Below are 27,001 nucleotides of genomic sequence, written 5' to 3'. Positions count from 1 at the left end.
AGTTTTAAGTAGCCAGACTCCAACTGCTTGTGATTATGCTTCGAGACCAGTCCATAAATAAAATAAGTTTTAAGTAGCCAGACTCCACCTGCTTGTGGTTATGCTTCAAGTGAAAAGTAACCTTCACTGAGGCTGTATCATTGTCTACTGAGAGACACACTGAAGAACTTCTCACTCCAAAGGAATCCATGATTTTCCCGCTATGAGAAGTAGTGCAGCCTTGAAGCTGCAGGAGCTCCTTCAGAGGAAGGGGTCATGGGGTGGTACAACAATAGGAAAATGAACTTATCCAGGCAGAACTCATGATTCCCCTTTCTCATCTTCCATCATGACACTGCCTGTATGCTTGATCCAAATGGACAATTCATAAAAAATATATGATAAATAATCAAACCAGAATTACTGAGTAACAATTATTTGGTAATTTGTTTGCAAGCTCTACTTTAACACCCTGCTGTGCTTTTTAAGGATATCCTTGAGTACAATAACTAATTTATCAAGAATATTTCCTAAATTTTCAATACAGATTAAATCTAATCCTTGGTATTTACCTGAGAACGATCAACAATTGGATCCTGGCCAACGCTGATTATACACTGATGTTTGTTACCCTCCGGAGTTACGTCTCGTATCTGGAATCCTCCCAGAGATCCCTCTACGGTTAAAATATCTCCTTCTGTTGAAAAAGACATATACTGTATTTCACTTCAGGTCCTCTAAATTCAAACTACTTAAGAAAACATTTGGAATATAAAAGATAAAACATATAATACTCCTATCATCATCATTGATTGTTTTTTTTTTGCCACTGTCTCCCATGTTAGGGAGGTAGCGCAAGGAAACAGATGAAAGAATGGCCCAACCCACCCACATAAACATGTATATACATACACGTCCACACACGCAAATATACATACCTATACATCTCAACGTAGACATATATATACACACACAGACATATACATATATACACATGTACATAATTAATACTGTCTGCCTTTATTCATTCCCATCACCACCCCGCCACACATGAAATAACAACCCCCTCCACCGTCATGAGTGCGAGGTAGCGCTAGGAAAAGACAACAAAGGCCACATTTGTTCACACTCAATCTCTAGTTGTCATGTAATAATGCACCGAAACCACAGCTCCCTTTCCACATCCAGGCCCCACACAACTTTACATGGTTTACTCCAGACGCTTCACATGCCCTGGTTCAATCCATTGACAGCACGTCGACCCCCATATACCACATCATTCCAATTCACTCTATTCCTTGCACGCCTTTCACCCTCCTGCATGTTCAGGCCCCGATCACTCAAAATCTTATCCACTCCATCTTTCCACCTCCAATTTGGTCTCCCACTTCTCCTCGTTCCCTCCACCTCCGACACATATATCCTCTTTGTCAATCTTTCCTCACTCATTCTCTCCATGTGACCAAACCATTTCAAAACACCCTCTTCTGCTCTCTCAACCACACTCTATCTACTACCACACATCTCTCTTACACTATTATTACCTACTCGATCAAACCACCTCACACCACATATTGTCCTCAAACATCTCATTTCCAGCACATCCACCCTCCTCTGCACAACTCTATCTATAGCCCATGCCTCGCAACCATACAACATTGTTGGAACCACTATTCCTTCATACATACCCATTTTTGCTTTCCGAGATAATGTTCTCGACTTCCACACATTCTTCAACACTCCCAGAACTTTCGCCCTCTTCCCTACCCTATGATTCACTTCTGCTTCCATGGTTCCATATGCTGCCAGATCCACTCCCAGATATCTAAAACACTTCACTTCCTCCAGTTTTTCTCCATTCAAACTTACCTCCCAATTGACTTGTCCCTCAACCCTACTGTACCTAATAACCTTGCTCTTATTCACAATTACTCTCAGCTTTTTTCTTTCACACACTTTACCAAACTCAGTCACCAGCTTCTGCAGTTTCTCACATGAATCAGCCACCAGCGCTGTATCATCACTGAACAACAACTGACTCACTTCCCAAGCTCTCTCATCCACAACAGACTTGCCCCTCTTTCCAAGACTCTTGCATTCACCTCCCTAACAACCCCATCCATAAACAAATTAAACAACCATGGAGACATCACACACCCCTGCCACAAACCTACATTCACTGAGAACCAATCACTTTCCTCTCTTCCTACACGTACACATGCCTTACATCCTCCATAAAAACTTTTCACTGTTTCTAACAACTTGCCTCCCACACCATGTATTCTTAATACCTTACACAGAGAATCTCTTTCAACTCTGTCATATGCCTTCTACAGATCCATAAATGCTACATACAAATCCATTTGCTTTTCTAAGTATTTCTCAAATACATTCTTCAAAGCAAACACCTGATCCATACATCCTCTACCACTTCTGAAACCACACTGCTCCTCCCCAATCTGATGCTCTGTACATGCCTTCACCCTCTCAATCAATACCCTCCCATATAATTCCCCAGGAATACTCAACAAACTTTTTTTTTTTTTTTTTTTTGCTTTGTCGCTGTCTCCCGCGTTTGCGAGGTAGCGCAAGGAAACAGACGAAATAAAATGGCCCAACCCACTCCCATACACATGTATATACATACGTCCACACACGCAAATATACATACCTACACAGCTTTCCATGGTTTACCCCAGACGCTTCACATGCCCTGATTCAATCCACTGACAGCACGTCAACCCCGGTATACCACATCGCTCCAATTCACTCTATTCCTTGCCCTCCTTTCACCCTCCTGCATGTTCAGGCCCCGATCACACAAAATCTTCTTCACTCCATCTTTCCACCTCCAATTTGGTCTCCCTCTTCTCCTCGTTCCCTCCACCTCCGACACATATATCCTCTTGGTCAATCTTTCCTCACTCATTCTCTCCATGTGCCCAAACCATTTCAAAGCACCCTCTTCTGCTCTCTCAACCACGCTCTTTTTATTTCCACACATCTCTCTTACCCTTACGTTACTTACTCGATCAAACCACCTCACACCACACATTGTCCTCAAACATCTCATTTCCAGCACATCCATCCTCCTGCGCACCACTCTATCCATAGCCCACGCCTCGCAACCATACAACATTGTTGGAACCACTACTCCTTCAAACATACCCATTTTTGCTTTCCGAGATAATGTTCTCGACTTCCACATATTCTTCAAGGCTCCCAGAATTTTCGCCCCCTCCCCACCCTATATATATATATATATATATATATATATATATATATATATATATATATATATATATATATATTATCCCTGGGGATAGGGGAGAAAGAATACTTCCCATGTATTCCCTGCGTGTCGTAGAAGGCGACTAAAAGGGGAGGGAGCGGGGGGCTGGAAATCCTCCCCTCTCACTTTTTTTTTTAATTTTCCAAAAGAGGGAACAGAGAAGGGGCCCAGGTGAGGATATTCCCTCAAGGGCCCAGTCCTCTGTTCTCAACGCTACCTCGCTAATGCGGGAAATGGCGAATAGTATGAAAGAAAAAGAAAAAGATATATATATATATATATATATATATATATATATATATATATATATATATATATATATATATATGGCGGGGTGGCACTATGCAAGCATTCTGCCAATCCTCAGACACCTCAGTATGAGTCATACATACATTGAATAACCTTACCAACCAGTCATCAATAAAGTCACCCCCTTTCTTAATAAATTCCACTGCAATACCATCCAAAGCCACTGCCGGCTTTAATCTTCTGCAAGGCTTTTACTAACTCTTCTCTGTTTACCAAATCATTCTCCCTAACCCTCTTACTTTGCACACTACCTCGACCAAAACACCCTATATCTGCAATTCTATCATCAAACACATTCAACAAACCTTCAAAATACTCACTCCATCTCCTTCTTACATCACCACTACTTGTTATCACCTCCCCATTAGCCCCCTTCACTGAAGTTGCCATTTTTTCCCTTGTCTTACACACTTTTATTTACCTCCTTCCAAAACATCTTTTTATTCTCCCTAAAATTTAATGATACTCTCTCACCCTAACTCTCATATGCCCTCTTTTTCACCTCTTGCACCCTTCTCTTGACCTCCTGCCTCTTTCTTTTATACATCTCCCAGTCATTTGCATTATTTCCCTGCAAAAATCGTCCAAATGCCTCTCTCTTCTCTTTCACTAATAATCTTACTTCTTCATCCCACCACTCACTACCCTTTCCAGTCTGCCCACCTCTCGCGCTTCTCATGCCACAAGCATCTTTTGCGCAAGCCATCACTGCTTCCCTAAATACATCCCATTCCTCCCCCACTCCCCTTACCTCCTTAGTTCTCACCTTTTTCCATTCTGTACTCAGCCTCTCCTGGTACTTCCTCACACAAGTCTCCTTCCCAAGCTCACCTACTCTCACTACTCTCTTCACCCCAACATTCTCTCTTCTTTTCTGAAAACCTCTACAAATCTTCACCTTAGCCTCCACAAGATAATGATCAGACATCCCTCCAGTTGCACCTCTCAGCACATTAACATCCAAAAGTCTCTCTCGCGCGCCTATCAATTAACACGTAATCCAATAATGCTCTCTAGCTATCTCTCCTACTTACATACGTATAATTATGTATATCTCTCTTTTTAAACCAGGTATTCCCAATCACCAGTCCTTTTTCAGCACATAAATCTACAAGCTCTTCACCATTTCCATTTACAACACTGAACACCTCATGTACACCAATTATTCCCTCAACTACCACATTACTCACCTTTGCATTCAAATCACCCATCACTATAACCCGGTTTCGTGCATCAAAACTACTAATACACTCTCTCATCTGCTCCCAAAACACTTGCCTCTCATGATCTTTCTTCTCTTGCCCAGGTGCTTATGCACCAATAATCACCCATCTCTCTCCATCCACTTTCAGTTTTACCCATATCAATCTAGATTTTACTTTCTTACACTCTATCACATACTCCCACCATCCCTGTTTATTATTATGAAGAGAGAGATGTGGTTGTGGGAACATGCAGTGCAAGAAGTACCAAGAAAAGAAAAAGTTTAACATATTATTCAAAGAAAAATAAAATAAAATTCACTGTATTCAATCTCCTTGGTGATGACATCAATATAATTAACAAGTTGATTATCTTTCTCAAGGAAATAGAAATAAGATGATAAAAGGGGGTTTATCAGTTCAACTCTGCTGGAGCTGACTTCAGGGTGTGACTGGTTCTGCTTTGGGCTCGCTGTGTGGTGGGCTTAGCTATTTCTTCATTATGCTGCTATTCTGGAGCAGGGGAGGTTCGGCTTGGAGCTGGTTCTGTTATGATGTCGAGCTGACAAATTGCCAATGATAATATTTCATAATTCATGTATGTACTGCAAGCCAAAGTGAAGGTCTGTCTCTAATCTGTCCAATCTTTTCACAGTCCTTCTGGTAGTTGCACCAGTGGATGCTGTGCCTACTGGGTGGTGTTTGCTGCCACTCTGACACAATAACCACTTACCAACTTTTATTCCAATATCTATATTTTGTTGTTGTTATTATCATTATCATCATTATTATTATCATTAACATTATCATTATTTTTCTTTATTTCTTTTATCTTGCTTTGTCGCTGTCTCCTGCGTTAGCGAGGTAACGCAAGGAAACAGACGAAAGAAAGGCCCAACCCACCCACATACACATGTATATACATACACATCCACACACGCAAATATACATACCTATACATCTCAACATGTATATATATACACACAGACATATACATATATACACATGTACATAATTCATACTTTTTTTTTTTTTTTCATACTATTCGCCATTTCCCGCATTAGCGAGGTAGCGTTAAGAACAGAGGACTGGGCCTTTGAGGGAATATCCTCATAATTCATACTGTCTGCCTTTATTCATTTCCATCGCCACCTTGCCACACATGAAATAACAACCCCCTCCCCCCGCATGTGCGCAAGGTAGTGCTAGGAAAAGACAACAAAGGCCACATTCGGTCACACTCAATCTCTAGTTGTCATGTATATTATTATCATTATTATCATTATAATTATTATTATTATTATTATTATTATTATTATTATTATTGGGAGCGGGGGGCTGGAAATCCTCCCCTCTCATTTTTGATTTTCCAAAGGAAGGAACAGAGATGGGGGCCAAGTGGGGATTTCCCTCAAAGGCTCAGTCCTCTATTCTTAAAGCTACCTCGCTACTGCGGGAAATGGCGAATAGTATGAAAAAAAAAAAAAAAATTATTATTATTATCATTATTATCATTATAATTATTATCATTATCATTATTACTATTTTCTTTTTCTTATTACATTTTGTCACTGTCTCCTGTGTTAGCATGGTAGCACAAGGAAACAGACAAAAGAATGGCCCAACCCACCCACATACACATGTATATACATAAACGCCCACACACACACATATACATACCTATACATTACAACATATACATACACAGACATATACATATATACACACCACATGTACATATTCATACATGCTGCCTTCATCCATTCCTGCCACCACCTCACCACACATGAAATGGCACCCCCCCCCTTGTGTGTGCGTGAGGTAGCACTACGAAAAGACAACAAAGGCCACATTCATTCACACAGTCTCTAGCTGTCATGTGTAATGCATCGAAACCACAGCTCCCTTTCCAGGACCCACAAAACTTTCCATGATTTACCCCAGACACTTCACATCCCCTGGTTCAATCCATTGACAGCACATCGACCCCAGTATACCACATTGTTTCAATTCACTCTATTCCTTGCAAGCCTTTCACCATCCTGTATGTTCAGGCCCCGATCACTCAAAATCTTTTTCACTCCATCCTTCCACCTCCAACTTGGTCTCCCACTTCTTGTTCCCTCCACCTCTGACACATATATCCTCTTTGTCGATCTTTCCTCACTCATTCTCTCCATGTGACCATACCATTTCAATACACCCTCTTCTGCCCTCTCAACCACACTCTTTATTACCATACATCTCTCTTACCCTTTCATTACTTACTCCATCAAACAACTTCATACCACATACTGTCCTCAAACATCTCATTTCCAACACATCCACCCTCCTCCGCACAACCCTATCTATAGCACACACCTCACAACCATATAACATTGCTGGAGCCACTATTCCTTCAAACATACCCATTTTTTTCTCTCCGAGATAACATTCTCTCCTTCCACACATTCCTCAACGGTCCCAGAACCTTCACCCCCTTCCCCACCCTGTGGCTCACTTCTGCTTCCATGGTTCCATCCGCTGCTAAATCCACTCCCAGATATCTAAAGCACTTCACTTCCTCCAGTTTTTCTCCATTCAAAGTTACCTCCCAATTTACTTAATGCAGGAGACAGCGACAAAGTATAATAATAGAAAGAAAATAACTTTATCCATACCAGACAATGTATAAAATCATCAAGCAACAGACTCACCCACAGTGGCCTGTATTTTTGCAACAGAGAGTACTGCTGTGCCAACTTTCCTTCCCACCAAATCCTTATCCTTGTAGACTCCTCGTAAGAGAAGAACTGTCAACTTGTGGAAGTCAAAGCTGACTTCAGCTCGAACTGGGCTTTTCTCTGGGGCTACATAATAAAGGCTTGTTCCATGTGACATACTGCCTACATCTTCCTTTTCTGGAGTGACAATAGCTGCAGATGCCACAAGATGAGGATGCATACGTTGTGTGGTTGAAGAAGGCTGATGAGGAAACAGCTGATGAATGAAGCCCACAAGTTCCACCACTGTTTCTTGATTGGCTGTAAGAAAATGACATTCATATAGCCCATACATGATAAGCATAAGAGATAAACTTCTTTTTGGTGAAGAAATACAAACACACTTAGGAATAAATGATGCAATCACCTCTGTATGGAAGAGGAAGGGACTTCATCACTGTTGGGGGCCCCAGCTCTTGATTTCTTAATCGTACAGCTTTTCAAACTTTTATAAATTCTCAGAAATTACAAAGTCATCACTTAGCTCATTCCACTCACCATTACTCTCTCTCTCTCTCTCTCTCTCTCTCTCTCTCTCTCTCTCTCTCTCTCTCTCTCTCTCTCTCTCTCTCTCTCTCTCATTTATGTGGTTGATATGACACAGGCAAAACATGTACCAGTCAAAGGTTATGTCTCAGGTGAAGGGTGGAAAAGAGAGTATGAAGGGTGGAAAAGAGAGTAAAGACTAATCAGAACTCCACAGGCATTTGCAGACATAACTCTTATGGCAGAAAGGATAAATTAACAAAGGAAAGACAAGAAATGGAAGAGAATTCCACAGCTTAGCCATTTGAGGGGTGAAGGAAGTACCATAAAATTCAATCCTTGAGTGGATGGTCTCCACACAGAATCTGTGAGAAGCAGAAATCAGACACATGCCATGCATCCAACCCTTGGGGGTGGAAACATATGCAGACAGTTCATGATAACAGTGGCCAAATTAAAGCATAAATAAATGAGAAAAAATCAGCGACATCTTTGCACATATATAGGGATCGCTGAAGGGAGGTGATGCCAGGGGAATTAATGAGGCAAGGCTTTTGATTCCACTTTGGTTCATATAGAGGCATACTGATGATCAGAGAGAAGGCTGTGAGAATCTAAGATGTTTAAGTATGGGGGAGATGAGGAAGGATTCAAAGACCTAGGAACTGGTGGTTGTCTAAACAACTGGAAGATAGTTTGAGGGGTTTAAAGTGGCCAACCTTTTTAAGGATGGGATGTATCAACACATGCTTTTGGAGGATGTATGCAAATAATTGGGATGCACAAAAGAAAGTGGCAGGACATCAAGAGGAAGGTGCAGGAGTTGAAAAACAGGGCAAATGAGATTCAGGGTAAGTAAATATCAGTAGACTTTTATAAAGAATATGATTTTGGGGAATAAGTTAATAATGCACAAAAAGAAAGAGAACAAATAGGAACATAGTAAAAAGAGCAAAAGGGGAAGTGGTAACAGGTATAAAGTGAGCATCTGGAGGAATGTTTGAATGTGCTTAATGATAGGGTGGCAGATGTAGTGTTTGGGTCGGGGTGGTATGCAAAGTGAGTCATGGAGAGTGGTTTAGTGAAAAGAAAAGATGTGAAAACCTTACATACGATGAAATGCAGCACGGCAGCTGCACTGGACGGCATGACAACTTAATTCATTAAGAGGGGGTAACTGCTGTTGATTGGTTGGTAAAGATTTTCAGTGTATGTATGGATCATGGTGAGGCATCTGATGATTGGAGGAACACATGTGTACAGCTTTTGTATAAATAAAAGGCAAGGAGAATAAGGTGAGTCTTCATATTACAAAGAGTAATTAGTTTGTTGAGTGAACCTGGTACAATTTACGGGAGAGTATTGACTGAGAGGGTGAAGGCATGTACAAAGCATTAGAGTGGGGAGGAGCAGTGTGTTTTCAGAAGTGATAGAGGATGTCTGGATCAGGTAATTGATTTATAGAATGTGTGTGAGAAATACTAAGAAAAACAGATGGATTTGTATGTAGAATTTATGGATCTGGAGATAGTATATGATAGAGCTGATAAAGATGCATTGCAGAAGGACTTACGAATATATGGTGTGGAAAGAAAGCTGCTGAAAGCAGTGAGAAGGTTTTATCAAGGGAGTACAGAATGAGAAGTAGGAATAGAGGAGAGTGAATGGTTCCCAGTGAAGGTCGGTGTGTGGCAGGAATGTGTGATGTTCATTTTGTTTATGGATGAGGTGGTGAGGGAGTTAAATGCATGAGTCTTAGGAAGAGGGGTGGGCATGAATTCTGTGAGGGATGAGATGGCCCAGGAAGTGAGTCAGTTGTTGTTTGCTGATAATACAGCACTGGCAGCAGAATCGAGTGAGAAACTACAGAAGTTTGTGACGAGTTTGGAAGAGGGTTTGACAGGAAATTGCAAGTAAATGTGAATAAAAGCAAGCTTAACAGATTTAGCAAGGCTGAGGGACAGGTTAGTTGAGTTGTGAGTGTGAATGGAGAAAAACTGGAGAAAGTGAAATGTTTTACATACCTGGGAATGGACATGGCAGCAAATAGAGACATGGAAGCAGAAGTGAGTCACAGGGTTGGTGAGGGGGTGAAGGTTCTAGGAACAGTGAAGAATGTGTGGAAAGAGAAAACATTATCTGAGAAGGTAGAAATGGGTATGTTTGAAGGTACTGTAGTCCCAACAATATCATATAGATATGAGGCATAGGATATAGATAAGGCTGTGTGGAGGAGGGTGGATGTGTTGAAAATCAAATGTTTAAGGACAACATGTGGTGTGAGGTGGTTTGAATGAGTAAGTAATGTCAGGGTAAAAGAGAGGTGCGGTAATAAAAAGAGTGGTTGACAGCTGATGAAGGTATGTTGAAATGGTTTGGTCATATGGAGAAAGTGAGTGAGCAAATGCTGACAAAAAAGATATGTATGTCAAGAATGGAGGGAACAAGAACAGGGAGACCAGATTGGACATGGAAGGATGGAATGAAAAGAGAATTTCATAGACTGGGGCCTGAACAAGCAGGGGGGTGAAAGGATAGGGACAGGGAGCTGTGGTTTCAGTATATTACACATGACAGCTACAGAATGGATGTGAGCAGAAATGGCCTTGCTTCATCTGCTCCCAGTGGGAAATGGCGATCAATATGGAAAAAAAATCATATTCTTCCATACATTATTTATCATACTTAATCGCCATATCCCGCATTAGAGAGGTAGCACAAGGAAACAGATGAAAGAATGGCCCAACCCACCCACATACACATGTATATACATAAACACCCACACATGCACATATACATACTTATACATTTCGGTGCATTATTACATGACAGCTAGAGTCTGAGTGTGAACGAATGGGGCCTTTGTTGTCGTTTCCTAGCGCTACCTCGCACACATGAAGGGGGAGGGTGTTGTTATTCCATGTGTGGCGGGGTGGCGATGGGAATGAATAAAGGCAGACAGTATGAATTATGTACATGTGTATATATGTATATGTCTGTGTGTGTATATATATGTATACACTGAAATGTATAGGTATGTATATTTGCGTGTGTGGACGTGTATGTATATACATGTGTATGTGGGTGGGTTGGGCAATTCTTTCGTCTGTTTCCTTGCACTACCTCGCTAACGCGGGAGACAGCGACAAAGCAAAATAAATATAAATAAATAAAATAATAAACATACATATACATACACAGATATATACATATATACTTTTTTTTTTTTTTTCATACTATTCGCTATTTCCCGCGATAGCGAGGTAGCGTTAAGAACAGAGGACTGGGCCTTTGAGGGAATATCCTCACCTGGCCCTCTTCTCTGCTACATACAAATCCATTTGTTTTTCTAAGTATTTCTCACACAAATTCTTGAAAGCAAACACCTGATCCACACATCCTCTACTATTTCTGAAACCACCCTGCTCTCCCCCAATCTGATGCCCGAGATAGGAACACATTTCATCAACCAACTCCTTGGGCTGATGAACAGCTGGGTTGACTGGTAACTAACTGCTACAACCAGGACTTGAACCTATGTGTTTGACCCTGGATGACCCATGAATGTGTCATGGTCAGGAACTGCTACATAATGAAGGTCCATGAATAAATCCATACAATAATTTGGATATTTTTGTATGGCTCATATGAGGTACAGCGATGGGAATACACTCTAAGATGCCAGTAAGTTGATTCTGATGAATCAACCCCTACTGCTGTGCACAGACCTTTATGAAAATCCACATTTATGATGCTTGCAGTCAGCTCCCTGTGGTGGAGCAACCCATATATAGCATACCAGCAATGAATGGGTTAAGCAAAAATTTTTTACTAAAGATGTAAAGAATTACTTTTATAGTACACAAGTGGTGGATGAATGGAAGTAAAAGATTGAAAGGGCATGGGTAACACAGCCAACATACGTAATATTCAAGGGATGGGGCTCAATACGTGTACAACTCCCTCCCCATAGAGTGCAAACTGGTTAATTACCAACATGTAATTAAAAATAAAAGAATTCACATGGAGTAGGAGTTTCAAAGCTATTTTTATTTATTTTGCTTTGTCGCTGTCTCCCGCGTTTGCGAGGTAGCGCAAGGAAACAGACGAAAGAAATGGCCCAACCCAACCCCATACACATGTATATACACACACGTCCACACACGCAAATATACATACCTATACATCTCAATGTACACATATATATACACACACAGACACATACATATATACCCATGCACACAATTCACACTGTCTGCCTTTATTCATTCCCATCGCCACCTCGCCACACATGGAATACCATCCCCCTCCCCCCTCATGTGTGCGGGGTAGCGCTAGGAAAAGACAACAAAGGCCTCATTCGTTCACACTCAGTCTCTAGCTGTCATGCAATAATGCCCGAAACCACAGCTCCCTTTCCACATCCAAGCCCCACACATCTTTCCATGGTTTACCCCAGACGCTTCACATGCCCTGATTCAATCCACTGACAGCACGTCAACCCCGGTATACCACATCGACCCAATTCACCCTATTCCTTGCCCTCCTTTCACCCTCCTGCATGTTCAGGCCCCGATCACTCAAAATCTTTTGCACTCCATCTTTCCACCTCCAATTTGGTCTCCCACTTCTCCTCGTTCCCTCCACCTCCGACACATACAACCTCTTGGTCAATCTTTCCTCACTCATTCTCTCCATGTGCCCAAACCATTTCAAAACACCCTCTTCTGCTCTCTCAACCACGCTCTTTTTATTTCCACACATCTCTCTTACCCTTACATTACTTACTCGATCAAACGACCTCACACCACACATTGTCCTCAAACATCTCATTTCAAAGCTACGCCATAAATTATCATCCCTTATGCTAAATCTCACTGTTGTAGAGTGGCACCTCCTAAACAAAATATGTCACCTTAGCTTGGTGTCTTGGCATTATATAATGACCACATCTCTATAACCTGTTGCTGATATCAACATATTCTTCCCTAGCATGGGTTAGCATCAGTGCATTTGTTTCATCTTCCCTTGGTGTACAATTAGTGCCATGTCTTATACAATTACTTTCAGCATTACCCTTGGTATAATACAAATTGCTTTCATTTCATAAACTTCATAAAGCCCAAATATCCACATCGGCAACAATTACTGAGATGCTCTGCAGAATATTTTGACTAAAAGCTAGATGAAAATCACCTGCTCACTATGTATTTCAAAAGTGGAGGCCAGCATGGGATGGAATAAACAAAAAATTAAGGGCTTCCTGACTCAAGTCATAGAAGTTTAGAGTTTCCATTTATCATTATCAATAATACTAAAGATAACATCTCTGCCTGCCCGAAACAGGAAAAAGAAGACTTGACAATGGCAACAAACATAAAAACAAAATCTAAATATCTACTCACCAATGATGTCAACTGTGTTGAACTGTACGGAGGCTAAGAGCAGTGCTCCAGATCCCTGTTGAGATGGGCAGAGTGCTGAAACATATGTCACTTCTACTGTAATGAGTGCTTCTGTGTCCTTGTTCTCTACAAATGATACTGCTCTTCCTCCACAGCCTCCCTGTCCACCAGCCTTGGGTGAACTGATAATAGGTGGTGATGGGATAGTACATGAAGACTGGGGTGGTGATTGTGCTGGAAAACATGAAGCTTGGATTCAAACTCTAGGAAATGAAGCACATATTGCTGAAAACAGCAAAAGAACATCTGAGGAGTTTTCAAGTTATGTCATCGGCAAGGGAGTCATTACCCAGTCAGTTGGTCCACCAATCATGGAATATTGTAACTTGGTTCAAAACAATGAAGTTATGGAAAAAATTTCATGTTTTTTCGTACCATTTCTCAGATTCAGTTCCACTGCTAAGAGATGAGAACATTTTGTAAAATACTGACTTAAGAGTTGAAGAGGTACTATCACCAATAGATGGAATAAAGTACATGACACATCAAGCCCACGTAAGTTTATCAAAGGGCAGTTAAAGAGGCAAAAGAAAGACAGTTAAACCCTTAATTGCTCTCATCAATTAGTTACCTGCTACAGGGAGAGTTCTAGATGAATGGATGTTTGTTAATTCAGCAATGATGAACAAAAAAGGTAAAATGAAAAATCACAAACTCGAAATTATCATCCAATCAGCTTAACATCTGTTGTTGGTAAAATTGTGGAAACCATCACTCAGGGTAAGACTGAACCACTTAATTACTGACCCTCTGTATGATGATTGCCTGTCTGAAAAAGTTACTTGTTTTTTATGATAAAATCACGTGCTGTCGATGGATTGAACCAGGGCATGTGAAGTGTCTGGGGTAAACCATGGAAAGATCTGTGGAGCCTGGATGTGGAAAGTAAGCTGTGGTTTCTGGGCATTACACATGACAGCTAGAGACTGACATGAAATGACAACCCCCTCCCCCCATATGCGCACGAGGTAGTGCTAGGAAAAGACAACAAAGGCCACATTCGTTCACACCCAGTCTCTAGCTGTCATGTATAATGAAAAATGTATAATGTATAATGAAAGTAATGCACATGATGTCTTTTATTTAGATTTCTAAAAAGCATTCATTAAAGTTCCACATCAAAGGTTGCCCATAAAAGTTAAGGCAAAAGGTATAGATGGGGATATACTTCAGTGGTTGAGAAATTTGCTGACTGGCCATAAACAAAAAATTATAATGAATGGTCAAGCCTCAGGGGCTAGTCATATTAAGTCATGCGCTACAAGGATCAGTAATAAGACTACTTTTCTATGTTGATGATATAGTATATTTATTATCTATCATACTTGTTCACCATTTCCCATGTCAGCGAGGTAGTGCTAGGAAACAGACAGAGAATGGCCCATCCACTCATATACACATATCTATACGTAATCGCCCATACACGCACATATACATACATATACATATGCATATCAACATATACACATACATAGACATATACATATATACATATGTACTTGCCTTCATCCATTCCTGGCACTACCCCACCCCACAGGAAACAGCATTGCTACCCCCTGCAGTCTGTCTTTCACTCTATTCCATCCTTATTACTTTACATTTTCTTGGGATGAATTTCATTAGCCATATTTCAGACCAACTTGAAAGTCTGTTTATTTCCACATCTAAGATAATGCAATCCTTACTTTTCACTTCCCTCATGATCTTTGCAACACCTACAAACATATTCAGGTAGGAGTCTATACCTCTAGGAGAGGCATTAATATAAATCAACAAAAGTAATGGTACCAGAACTGAGCCCTGTGACACTCCATTGGTCACCTCAACCCATTTGGAAAAGGCACCCCTTATCCTGTCAGGTAATCTAGCTTCTTAAAACAGCCTCCAATACAGGGTCAAATGCCTTCCATTCAGTCCAGGATTGAGCTCACTCTCTTATAGATCACTGAGAAATTGAATACATTTAAAACACATGTCTTTTGAAAGTGCCAAGTCACAGTCATCAGGAAAGACATGAGAGGGTAGAAAGTTTCAAAGCTTTGAGGTGTAGGAAAGGAAACAGTTACCAAAATGGCCTACCCTTGAGTTGCTGATGTCCACTCAGTAATCATGTGATGCAGCAGCTTGCTGCATACTGCAAGGGCTAGCTAATGGTAGGGGCACACAGGAAATCAGCTTTCTGGAGCAAAAGCCAGAGCAATACCTATAGATGAGGGAAAGTGAACCAAAATTGCAGTGCAGAGCAAGTGGGTCAAGTCTAGAAGTTAGCCTGTGAAAGCTGATAATTTGGGCTACTTTCAGTTCAATTCTGTCTAGTAAGGATGCATATTTAGAACCACTCCAGATTTATCAGCTATACACCATAAAAAGATGGATCAATTTTTGTATGACTGGAGCAACTGTTCAAAAGAAAAGAATTTTCAGCATTCAAGAAGGACCCCTGGTTTTTAAGAGGCAGTTTAGCTATTTCCATAATATAGAGTTTCCCAGACAATGTGGATGTTACAGTAATACCAATATGTTCACTGAGACATGAGGTGGAAATAAAAATCTGTTAAAGGAGAGAAGAAAGTCACGAGGAATTTTCGATAAAGAGGTGGGCACAAACTGGGTCTTGGAAGCATTAAACTCTGGGCAAAACAGGTGAGATCTAATCTCTTCATGAACCTTTGCTTCCATGACTCTTAACAACATGACTTTCCTTTATACAATCCTAGAATTCTAGCTGATTACCATAAATCTATACAATGTTTGCCAAAAAATATATCAAATAATAGATAGAAAAAATAAAAAAGTTTCAAACATCACAAGCAACAACAGAGGGTGATTGCTTGCTACAGGGATAATTTGCTAATGAGTACAGTATCCACAAAAACAGTAAGTCTGAAGCTTGTGACTTATGGTGGTTATACAACCCACATTCTTATTTTTTAATATTGCATTAAAACCTCTAACAGCTTACAGTGAAAAGTTCTCAATATGAGTCTTGTGGTTGTAAGAAGAGGAGAAGAAGAAGCATCAGCTTGAAGGTAAATTTACAAATTCTAGAGCATTTTAATGCTGGTCAAAAAAGTGTTGATATTGATGGAACTCTTGGCTTGCCTACTACATCTGTGAAAACAGTTTGAGAGGATGAAGATAAATTGAGGCATTTTGTCTCCAACATAACACCTTAACATACAATGGAGTTAATCTCTAGAGAATGTGGAACAAATGTTATGAGTCTGGATTAGAACAAGTGTAACATGCCTAAACCTACTGCACTGTAGATTTCTGGAAAAAACAATGTCTTTAGGTGTACTGTATATTCGCATACTTAGAATAATAGTGTACCTGTGCTGTTCAGTATGTGTCTTGGAATTCTATTCATATTTTTGTGTGAAAGCTATATTGAGAAATCTCTACGAACATAACTTCACTTTATCCCAGTGAAAAATAGAGTAAAATGGGTTTCACTATATGGTAATTCTACTAACTTGTAATTTCCAGTTAGGCATCTCTAATGTTAAGTAGTGATCAGGTGTACTGTTCTAGTAAAAATGCCTAACTGTGTTGGTGATTGGCTGGTAAGGATTTTCAGTGTATGTATAGATCATGTCAAAATGCCTCAGGATTGGCAAAATGCATGTGTAGTGCCACTGCATAAAGGCAAGAAGGATAAAGGTGATAGCTAAAACTACATAGGTATAAGGTTGTTGAGTATACATGGTAAGTTGTATGGGACGGCAATGGCTGAAAGGGTGAAGACGTGTATAAAGAATCAGATAGGGATGGAGTAGAGTGATTTCAGAGGTAGTAGATGTATGGATCAGGTGTTTGCTTTATTGAATTTGAAAGAAATATTTACCATTTATGGATCTGGAGGAGGCATATGATAGGGTTGATGAAAATGCTATGTGGAAGGTGTTAAGAATATACAGTGTGGAGGAAAGCTGCTAGAAGCAGTATGCAAGTAGGAAAAGACAGAAGGATGGAGTGAAAAAGATTTTGAGCAATTGGGGCCTGAACATGCAGGAAGGTGAAAGGTGTGCATGGAATATAGTGAACTGGAACGATATAGTATACTGGGGTTGATGTGCTGTCAATGGACTGAACTAGGGCATGTGAAACATCCAAGGTAAAACAAGGAGATGTTCGTGGGGCCTGGTTGTGGATAAGGAGCTGTGGTTTCAGTGCATTACATGTGACAGCTAGAGAATGGATGTGAGCGGATGTGGTCTTTTTTCATCTGTTCCTGGAGCTACCTCACTAATGTGGGAAACAATGATCAAGTAAGAAAAAACAATACGTTATATAATATTTTCAAAAAGGGAAAAGAAGACAAACCCACTTTTAAGTACAAAAACCTACCTTTCATTATACTTAATAAGCTTCTTCTATGAATGCAATCCCTGACATAAATGTGGGACTACTAAAATCAAATAAAACCTGAACAATATGAGTAGTAGTAACCTCTAGAAGCTGCATAAGATGAAATAGCATGACTGATGGTAAGAGGTGAAGTTCGCTTTAGAGGAGCATTGTGATCTGGTGAAGCAGGCGAGGTGGGTGAACATGGTTCACTGTCCAGAAGGCTTCCACTGAAGCTATCCATACTGCAAAAGAAAAACAGCCTCTTAGATCATTTACATGAAATATTCATGTATAAATGAGAGCAAAAGCTTCATCGTTGCAGACTGCTACATGGTAATCGAGTTTACAGCCATTCTCAAGCTTTCAAAGCAGTAATGTCCTAGCTCAAAAGTAAAACAGTGATTCTAAACATTTAGTCTAATTACCTGTATACCAATAAAAGGCTACTCTATCTATATTCAAAGAAGGTTGGTGAAAACATAATCTACCCCATATACTTTGGCATTTTATCATCTGCACACAAAGTGTCAAAGACCTTACAGCAATACAATATTTGAAGAATTACCTCCCACACCATATATTCTTAATACCTTCCACAAAGCATCTCAATCAACTCTGTCATATGCTTTCTCCAGATCCATAAATGCTACATACAAATCCATTTTCTTTTCTAAGTATTTCTCACATACATTTTTCAAAGCAAACACCTGATCCACACATCCTCTACCACTTCTGAAACCACACTGCTCTTCCCCAATCTGATGCTCTGTACATGCCTTCGACCTCTCAATCAATACCCTCCCATATAATTTCCCAGGAATACTCAACAAACTTATACCTCTGTAATTTGAGCACTCACTCTTATCCCCTTTGCCTTTGTACAATGGCACTATGCACGCATTCCGCCAATGCCTCACCATGAGTCATACATACATTAAATAACCTTACCAACCAGTCAATAATACAGTCACCCCCTTTTTTAATAAATTCCACTGCAATACCATCCAAATCATTTTCCCTAACCCTCTCACTTTGCACACCACCTCGACCAAAACACCCTATATCTGCCACTCTATCATCAAACACATTCAACAAACCTTCAAAATACTCACTCCATCTCCTTCTCACATCACCACTACTTGTTATCACCTCCCCATTTGCGCCCTTCACTGAAGTTCCCATTTGCTCCCTTGTCTTACGCACTTTATTTACCTCCTTCCAGAACATCTTTTATTCTCCCTAAAATTTAATGATACTCTCTCACCCCAACTCTCATTTGCCCTCTTTTTCACCTCTTGCACCTTTCTCTTGACCTCCTCTCTTTCTTTTATACATCTCCCACTCAATTGCATTTTTTCCCTGCAAAAATCGTCCAAATGCCTCTCTCTTCTCTTTCACTAATAATCTTACTTCTTCATCCCACCACTCACTACCCTTTCTAATCAACCCACCTCCCACTCTTCTCATGCCACAAGCATCTTTTGCGCAATCCATCACTGATTCCATAAATACATCCCATTCCTCCCCCACTCCCCTTACTTCCATTGTTCTCACCTTTTTCCATTCTGTACTCAGTCTCTCCTGGTACTTCCTCACACAAGTCTCCTTCCCAAGCTCACTTACTCTCACCACCCTCTTCACCCCAACATTCACTCTTCTTTTCTGAAAACCCATACAAATCTTCACCTTAGCCTCCACAAGATAATGATCAGACATCCCTCCAGTTGCACCTCTCAGCACATTAACATCCAAAAGTCTCTCTTTCGCGCGCCTGTCAATTAACACGTAATCCAATAATGCTCTCTGGCCATCTCTCCTACTTACATACGTATACTTATGTATATCTCGCTTTTTAAACCAGGTATTCCCAATCACCAGTCCTTTTTCAGCACATAAATCTACAAGCTCTTCACCATTTCCATTTACAACACTGAACACCCCATGTATACCAATGATTCCCTCAACTGCCACATTACTCACCTTTTCATTCAAATCACCCATCACTGTAACCCGGTCTCGTGCATCAAAACCACTAACACACTCATTCAGCTGCTCCCAAAACACTTGCCTCTCATGATCTTTCTTCTCATGCCCAGGTGCATATGCACCTGGGCATATATATATATATATATATATATATATGCATGTGTACGTGTAGGAAGAGAGGAAAGTGATTGGTTCTCAGTGAATGTAGGTTTGCGGCAGGGGTGTGTGATGTCTCCATGGTTGTTTAATTTGTTTATGGATGGGGTTGTTAAGGAGGTAAATGCAAGAGTTTTGGAAAGAGGGGCAAATATGAAGTCTGTTGGGGATGAGAGAGCTTGGGAAGTGAGTCAGTTGTTGTTCGCTGATGATACAGCGCTGGTGGCTGATTCATGCGAGAAACTGCAGAAGCTGGTGACTGAGTTTGGTAAAGTGTGTGGAAGAAGAAAGTTAAGAGTAAATGTGAATAAGAGCAAGGTTATTAGGTACAGTAGGGTTGAGGGTCAAGTCAATTGGGAGGTGAGTTTGAATGGAGAAAAACTGGAGGAAGTGAAGTGTTTTAGATATCTGGGAGTGGATCTGGCAGCGGATGGAACCATGGAAGCGGAAGTGGATCATAGGGTGGGGGAGGGGGCGAAAATTCTGGGGGCCTTGAAGAATGTGTGGAAGTCGAGAACATTATCTCAGAAAGCAAAAATGGGTATGTTTGAAGGAATAGTGGTTCCAACAATGTTGTATGGTTGCGAGGCGTGGGCTATTGATAGAGTTGTGCGCAGGAGGATGGATGTGCTGGAAATGAGATGTTTGAGGACAATGTGTGGTGTGAGGTGGTTTGATCGAGTGAGTAACGTAAGGGTAAGAGAGATGTGTGGAAATAAAAAGAGCGTGGTTGAGAGAGCAGAAGAGGGTGTTTTGAAGTGGTTTGGGCACATGGAGAGAATGAGTGAGGAAAGATTGACCAAGAGGATATATGTGTCGGAGGTGGAGGGAACGAGGAGAAGAGGGAGACCAAATTGGAGGTGGAAAGATGGAGTGAAAAAGATTTTGTGTGATCGGGGCCTGAACATGCAGGAGGGTGAAAGGAGGGCAAGGAATAGAGTGAATTGGAGCGATGTGGTATACCGGGGTTGACGTGCTGTCAGTGGATTGAATCAAGGCATGTGAAGCGTCTGGGGGTAAACCATGGAAAGCTGTGTAGGTATGTATATTTGCGTGTGTGGACGTATGTATATACATGTGTATGGGGGGGGGGGGTTGGGCCATTTCTTTCGTCTGTTTCCTTGCGCTACCTCGCAAACGCGGGAGACAGCGACAAAGTATAAAAAAAAAAAAAAAAAAAAATATATATATATATATATATATATATGATAGAATTGATAGAGATGCTCTGTGGAAGGTATTAAGAATATATGGTGTGGGAGGCAAGTTGTTAGAAGCAGTGAAAAGTTTTTATCGAGGATTTAAGGCATGTGTACGTGTAGGAAGAGAGGAAAGTGATTGGTTCTCAGTGAATGTAGGTTTGCGGCAGGGGTGTGTGATGTCTCCATGGTTGTTTAATTTGTTTATGGATGGGGTTGTTAGGGAGGTGAATGCAAGAGTTTTAGAAAGAGGGGCAAGTATGAAGTCTGTTGGGGATGAGAGAGCTTGGGAAGTGAGTCAGTTGTTGTTCGCTGATGATACAGCGCTGGTGGCTGATTCATGTGAGAAACTGCAGAAGCTGGTGACTGAGTTTGGTAAAGTGTGTGAAAGAAGAAAGTTAAGAGTAAATGTGAATAAGAGCAAGGTTATTAGGTACAGTAGGGTTGAGGGTCAAGTCAATTGGGAGGTAAGTTTGAATGGAGAAAAACTGGAGGAAGTGAAGTGTTTTAGATATCTGGAGTGGATCTGGTAGCAGATGGAACCATGGAAGCGGAAGTGGATCATAGGGTAGGGGAGGGGGCGAAAATCCTGGGAGCCTTGAAGAATGTGTGGAAGTCGAGAACATTACCTCAGAAAGCAAAAATGGGTATGTTTGAAGGAATAGTGGTTCCGACAATGTTGTATGGTTGCGAGGCGTGGGCTATGGATAGAGTTGTGCGCAGGAGGGTGGATGTGCTGGAAATGAGATGTTTGAGGACAATGTGTGGTGTGAGGTGGTTTGATCGGGTAAGTAACGTAAGGGTAAGAGAGATGTGTGGAAATAAAAAGAGCGTGGTTGAGAGAGCAGAAGAGGGTGTTTTGAAATGGTTTGGGCACATGGAGAGAATGAGTGAGGAAAGATTGACCAAGAGGATATATGTGTCGGAGGTGGAGGGAACGAGGAGAAGTGGGAGACCAAATTGGAGGTGGAAAGATGGAGTGAAAAAGATTTTGTGTGATCGGGGCCTGAACATGCAGGAGGGTGAAAGGAGGGCATGGAATAGAGTGAATTGGATCGATGTGGTATACTGGGGTTGACGTGCTGTCAGTGGATTGAATCAGGGCATGTGAAGCATCTGGGGTAAACCATGGAAAGTTGTGTAGGTATGTAAATTTGCGTGTGTGGACGTGTATGTGTATACATGTGTATGGGCCATTTCTTTCGTCTGTTTCCTTACGCTACCTCGCAAACGCGGGAGACAGCGTCAAAGATTTAGCAGCAGATGGAACCATGGAAGCGGAAGTAAGTCACAGGGTGGGGGAGGGGGCGAAGGTTCTGGGAGCATTAAAAAATGTGTGGAAGGAGAGAACGTCATCTCGGAGAGCAAAAATGGGTATGTTTGAAGGAATAGTGGTTCCAACAATGTTATATGGTTGCGAGGCATGGGCTATAGATAAGGTTGTGTGGAGGAGGGAGGGTGTGTTGGAAATGAGATGTCTGAGGACAATATGTGGTGCAAGGTGGTTTGGTCGAGTAAGTAATGAAAGGGTAAGAGAAATGTGTGGTAATAAAAAGAGTGTGGTTGAGAGAGCAGAAGAGGATGTACTGAAATGGTTTGGTCACGTGGAGAGAATGAGAGAGGAAAGATTACAAAGAGGATATATGTGTCAGAGGTGGAGGGAACGAGAAGTGGGAGACCAAATCAGAGGTGGAAGGATGGAGTGAAAAAGATTTTGAGTGATCGGGGCCTGAACATACAGGAGGGTGAAAGGCATGAAAGGAATAGAGTGAATTGGAACGATGTGGCATACCAGGAATACCTGGTTTCAAAAGAGAGATATACACAAGTGTACATATGTAAGTAGGATAGATGGCTAGAGAGCGTTATTGGATTACATGTTAATTGACAGGCATGTGAAAAAGAGACTGTTGGATGTTAATGTGCTGAAAGGGGCAACTGGAGGAATGTCTGATGATTATCTTGTGGAGATGAAGATGAAGATTTGTAGAAGTTTTCAGAAAAGTTTATTGAGTATTCCTAGGAAATTATATGGGAGTGTATTGATTGAGAGGGTGAAGGTATGTACAGACCATCAGACTGGGGAAGAGCAGTGTGGTTTCAGAAGTGGTATAGGATGTGTGGGTATGTTGTTTGCTTTGAAGAATGTGTATGAGAAATACTTAGAAAAATAGATGGATTTGCATGAAGCATTTATGGATCTGGAGAAGGCATACAATAGAGTTGATGAGATGCTTTGTAGAAGGTTTCAAGGATATATGGCATGGGAGGTAAATTGCTACAAGCAGTGAAAGTTTTTACCATGGACGTAAGGCATGTGTATGATGGATGTAAGGCATGTGTATGAGTAGGAAGAAAGAAGAGTGATTGGCTCCCAGTATATGTCGGTTTGTGGCAGGGGTGTGTGATGTCCCCATGGTTGTTAAACTTGTTTATGGATGGGGCTGTCAGGGAGGTAAATGCAAGAGTTTTGGAGAGAGGGGTGATATGCAGTCTGTTGTGGATGAGAGGGGCTAGGAAGTGAGTCAGTTGTTGTTCACTGATGATACAGCTCTGGTGGTGATTTGGGTGAGAAACTGCAGAGGTTAGTGACCAAGTTTGGAAAAGTGTGTGAAATGAGAAAGTTGAGAGTAGATGTGAATAAGAACAATGTTATTAGGTTCAGTAGGGTTAAGGGACAAGTTAATGGAGATGTAAGTTTGAATGGAGAAAAATTGGAAGAAGTGAAGTGTTTTAGATATATAAGAGTGGACTTAGCAGCGGATGGAACCATGGAAGTGGAAGTGAGTCACAGGGTGGGAGAGAGGGCGAAGGTTCTGGAACAATGAAGAACATGTGGAAGGAGAGAACGTTACCTTGGAGCAAAAATGGGTATGTTTGAAGGAATAGTAGTTCCAACAATGTTATATGGTTGTGGGGCATGGGCTATAGATAGGGTTGTACAGATAAGGGTAGATGTGTTGGAAATGAAGTGTTTGAGGACAATATATGTGTAAGGTGGTTTGACTGAGTAAGTAATGAGAGGGTAAGAGTGATGTGTGGTAATCAAAAGAGTGTGGTTGAGAGAGCAGAAGAGGGTGTGCTGAAATGGTTTGGACACATGAAGAGAATGAAAGAGGAAAGATTGACAAAGAGGTTATATGTGTCAGAAGTGGAGGAAATAAGGAGAAGCAGGAGACCAAACTGGAGGTGGAAGGATGGAGTGAAGAAGATTTTGAGCGATCAGAGCCTGAACATACAGGAGGGTGAAAGGTGTGCACAGAATAGATTGAATTGGGACGATGTGGTATACTGGAGTCAACGTACTATTAATGGACTAAACTAGGGAATGTGAAGCATCTAGGGTAAACCATGGAAAGGTCTATTAGGCCTGGATGTGGATAAGGAGCTATGGTTTCAGTGCATTACACATGACAGCTAGAGACCGAGTGTGAACATATGTTTTCCTTTTTTGTCTATTCCTGGCACTACCTCACTAAAGGGGGGATGCCATTTCCAGTGTGGCGGAGTAGCGACAGGAATGGATGAAGGTAAACAAGTATAAGTATGCACATGTGTATGTATATGCATGTATATGTTGATATGTATGTATATGTGCGTGTATCGACGTTCATGTATATATATGTGTCTTATGAGTGGATAGGCCATTCTTTCCCTGTTTCCTGGCACTACCTTGCTTACGTGGGAAAGAATGATTAAGTATAATGTTTATTTTATTATACTTTGTCACTGTCTCCTGTGTTAGCGAGGTAGCACAAGGAAACAGATGAATGAATGTTTGGACGTGTATGTATATACACATGTATATACATACACGTCCACACACGCACATATACATACCTATACATCTCAACGCATACATATATACACACACACAGACATATACATATATACACATGCACATAATTCATACTGTCTGCCCTTATCTATTCCTGTCACCCTCCCACCACACATGAAATGAAAACCCCCTCCTCCCGCATGTGCGCGAGGTAGCACTAGGAAAAGACAAAAAAGGCCACATTCATTCACACTCAGTCTCTAGCTGTCATGTATAATGCACCAAAACCACCCCTCCTTTTCCACATCTAGGCCCCACAAAACTTCCCATGGTTTACCCCAGACGCTTCACATGCCCTGGTTCAATCCACTGACAGCACCTCGACCCCGGTTTACCACATCGTTCCAATTCACTCTATTCCTTGCACGAATTTCACCCTCTTGCATGTTCAGGCCTTGATCACTCAAAATCTTTTTCACTCCATCTTTCCACCTCCAATTAGGTCTCCCACTTCTCCTCGTTCCCTCCACCTCTGACACACATCCTCTTTGTCAATCTTTCCTCACTCATTCTCTCCATGTGACCAAACCATTTCAAAACATCCTCTTCTGCTCTCTCACACATATCTCTTACCCTTTCATTACTTACTCGATCAAACCACCTCACACCACATATTATCCTCAAACATCTAATTTCCAGCACATCCACCCTCCTCCACACAACTCTATCTATAGCCGACACCTCGCAACCATATAACATTGTTGGATCCACTATTCCTTCAAACATACCCATTTTTGCTTTCCAAGATAACATTCTCGACTTCCACACATTCTTCAATGCTCCCAGAACTTTTGCCCCCTCCCAACCCTATGATTCACTTCCGCTTTCATGGTTCCATCCACTGCCAAATCCACTCCCACATATCTAAAACACTTCACGTCCTCCAGTTTTTCTCCATTCACACTTACCTCCCAATTGACTTGACCCTCAACCTTACTGTACCTAATAACCTTGCTCTTATTCACATTTACTCTCAGCTTTCTTCTTTCACACACTTTACCAAACTCAGTCACCAGCTTCTGCAGTTTCTCTCCCGAATCAGCCACCAGCACTGTATCATCAGCGAACAACAACTGACTCACTTCCCAAGCTCTCTCATCCACAACAGACTGCATACTTGTCCCTCTTTCCAAAAATCTTGCATTCACCTCCCCAACAATCCCATCCATAAACAAATTAAACAACCATGGAGACATCACACACCCCTGCCGCAAACCTACATTCACTGAGAACCAATCACTTTCCTCTCTTCCTACACGTACACATGCCTTACATCCTCCATAAAAACTTTTCACTGCTTCTAACAACTTACCTCCCACACCATATATTCTTAATACCTTCCACATAGCATCTCTATCAACTCTATCATATACCTTCTCCAGATCCATAAATGCTACATACAAATCCATTTGCTTTTCTAAGGATTTCTCTCATACATTTTTCAAAGCACACACCTGGTTCACACATCCTCTACCACTTCTGAAACCACACTGCTCTTCCCCAATCTGATGCTCTGTAAATGCCTTCACCCTCTCAATCAATACCCTCCCATATAATTTCCCAGGAATACTCAACAAACTTAAACCTCTGTAATTTGAGCACTCACTCTTATCCCCTTTGCCTTTGTACAATGGCACTATACAAGCATTCCGCCAGTCCTCAGGCACCTCACCATGAGTCACACATACATTAAATAACCTTGCCGATCAGTCAACAATACAGTCACCCCCTTCTTTGATAAATTCCACTGCAATACCATCCAAACCCACTGCCTTGCCAGCGTTCATCTTCCGCAAAGCTTTTACTACCTCTTCTTTGTTTACCAAATTATTCTCCCTAACCCTCTCACTTTGCACACCACCTCGACCAAAACACCCTATATCTGCCACTCTATCATCAAACACATTCAAAAAACCTTCAAAATACTCACTCCATCTCCTCCTCACATCACCACTACTTGTCATCACCTCCCCA

The 27,001-nt window shown here is 41.3% G+C and overlaps 1 protein-coding gene across 1 annotated transcript in view; it reads right to left on the bottom strand.

Moving 5' to 3' along the window:
* The window catches only part of Vps13D (vacuolar protein sorting 13D), a 772,012-nt gene that overhangs the window by 603,519 nt on the left and 141,492 nt on the right, over positions 1–27,001 (bottom strand). Inside the window, exons 14-17 of the mRNA XM_071670877.1 lie at positions 17,948–18,090; positions 13,436–13,669; positions 7,479–7,805; positions 552–676 (exon numbers count right to left, since the gene is read on the bottom strand). Coding sequence (XP_071526978.1) covers positions 552–676; positions 7,479–7,805; positions 13,436–13,669; positions 17,948–18,090 — 829 coding nt within the window. The remainder of the gene's footprint in view (positions 1–551; positions 677–7,478; positions 7,806–13,435; positions 13,670–17,947; positions 18,091–27,001) is intronic.

Source organism: Panulirus ornatus, chromosome 16, assembly GCF_036320965.1.
Source record: "Panulirus ornatus isolate Po-2019 chromosome 16, ASM3632096v1, whole genome shotgun sequence".
Lineage (NCBI taxonomy): Eukaryota > Metazoa > Arthropoda > Malacostraca > Decapoda > Palinuridae > Panulirus > Panulirus ornatus.
Note: the sequence above shows the minus strand (reverse complement) of the source record. Positions and strands in the feature narration are given on the sequence as shown.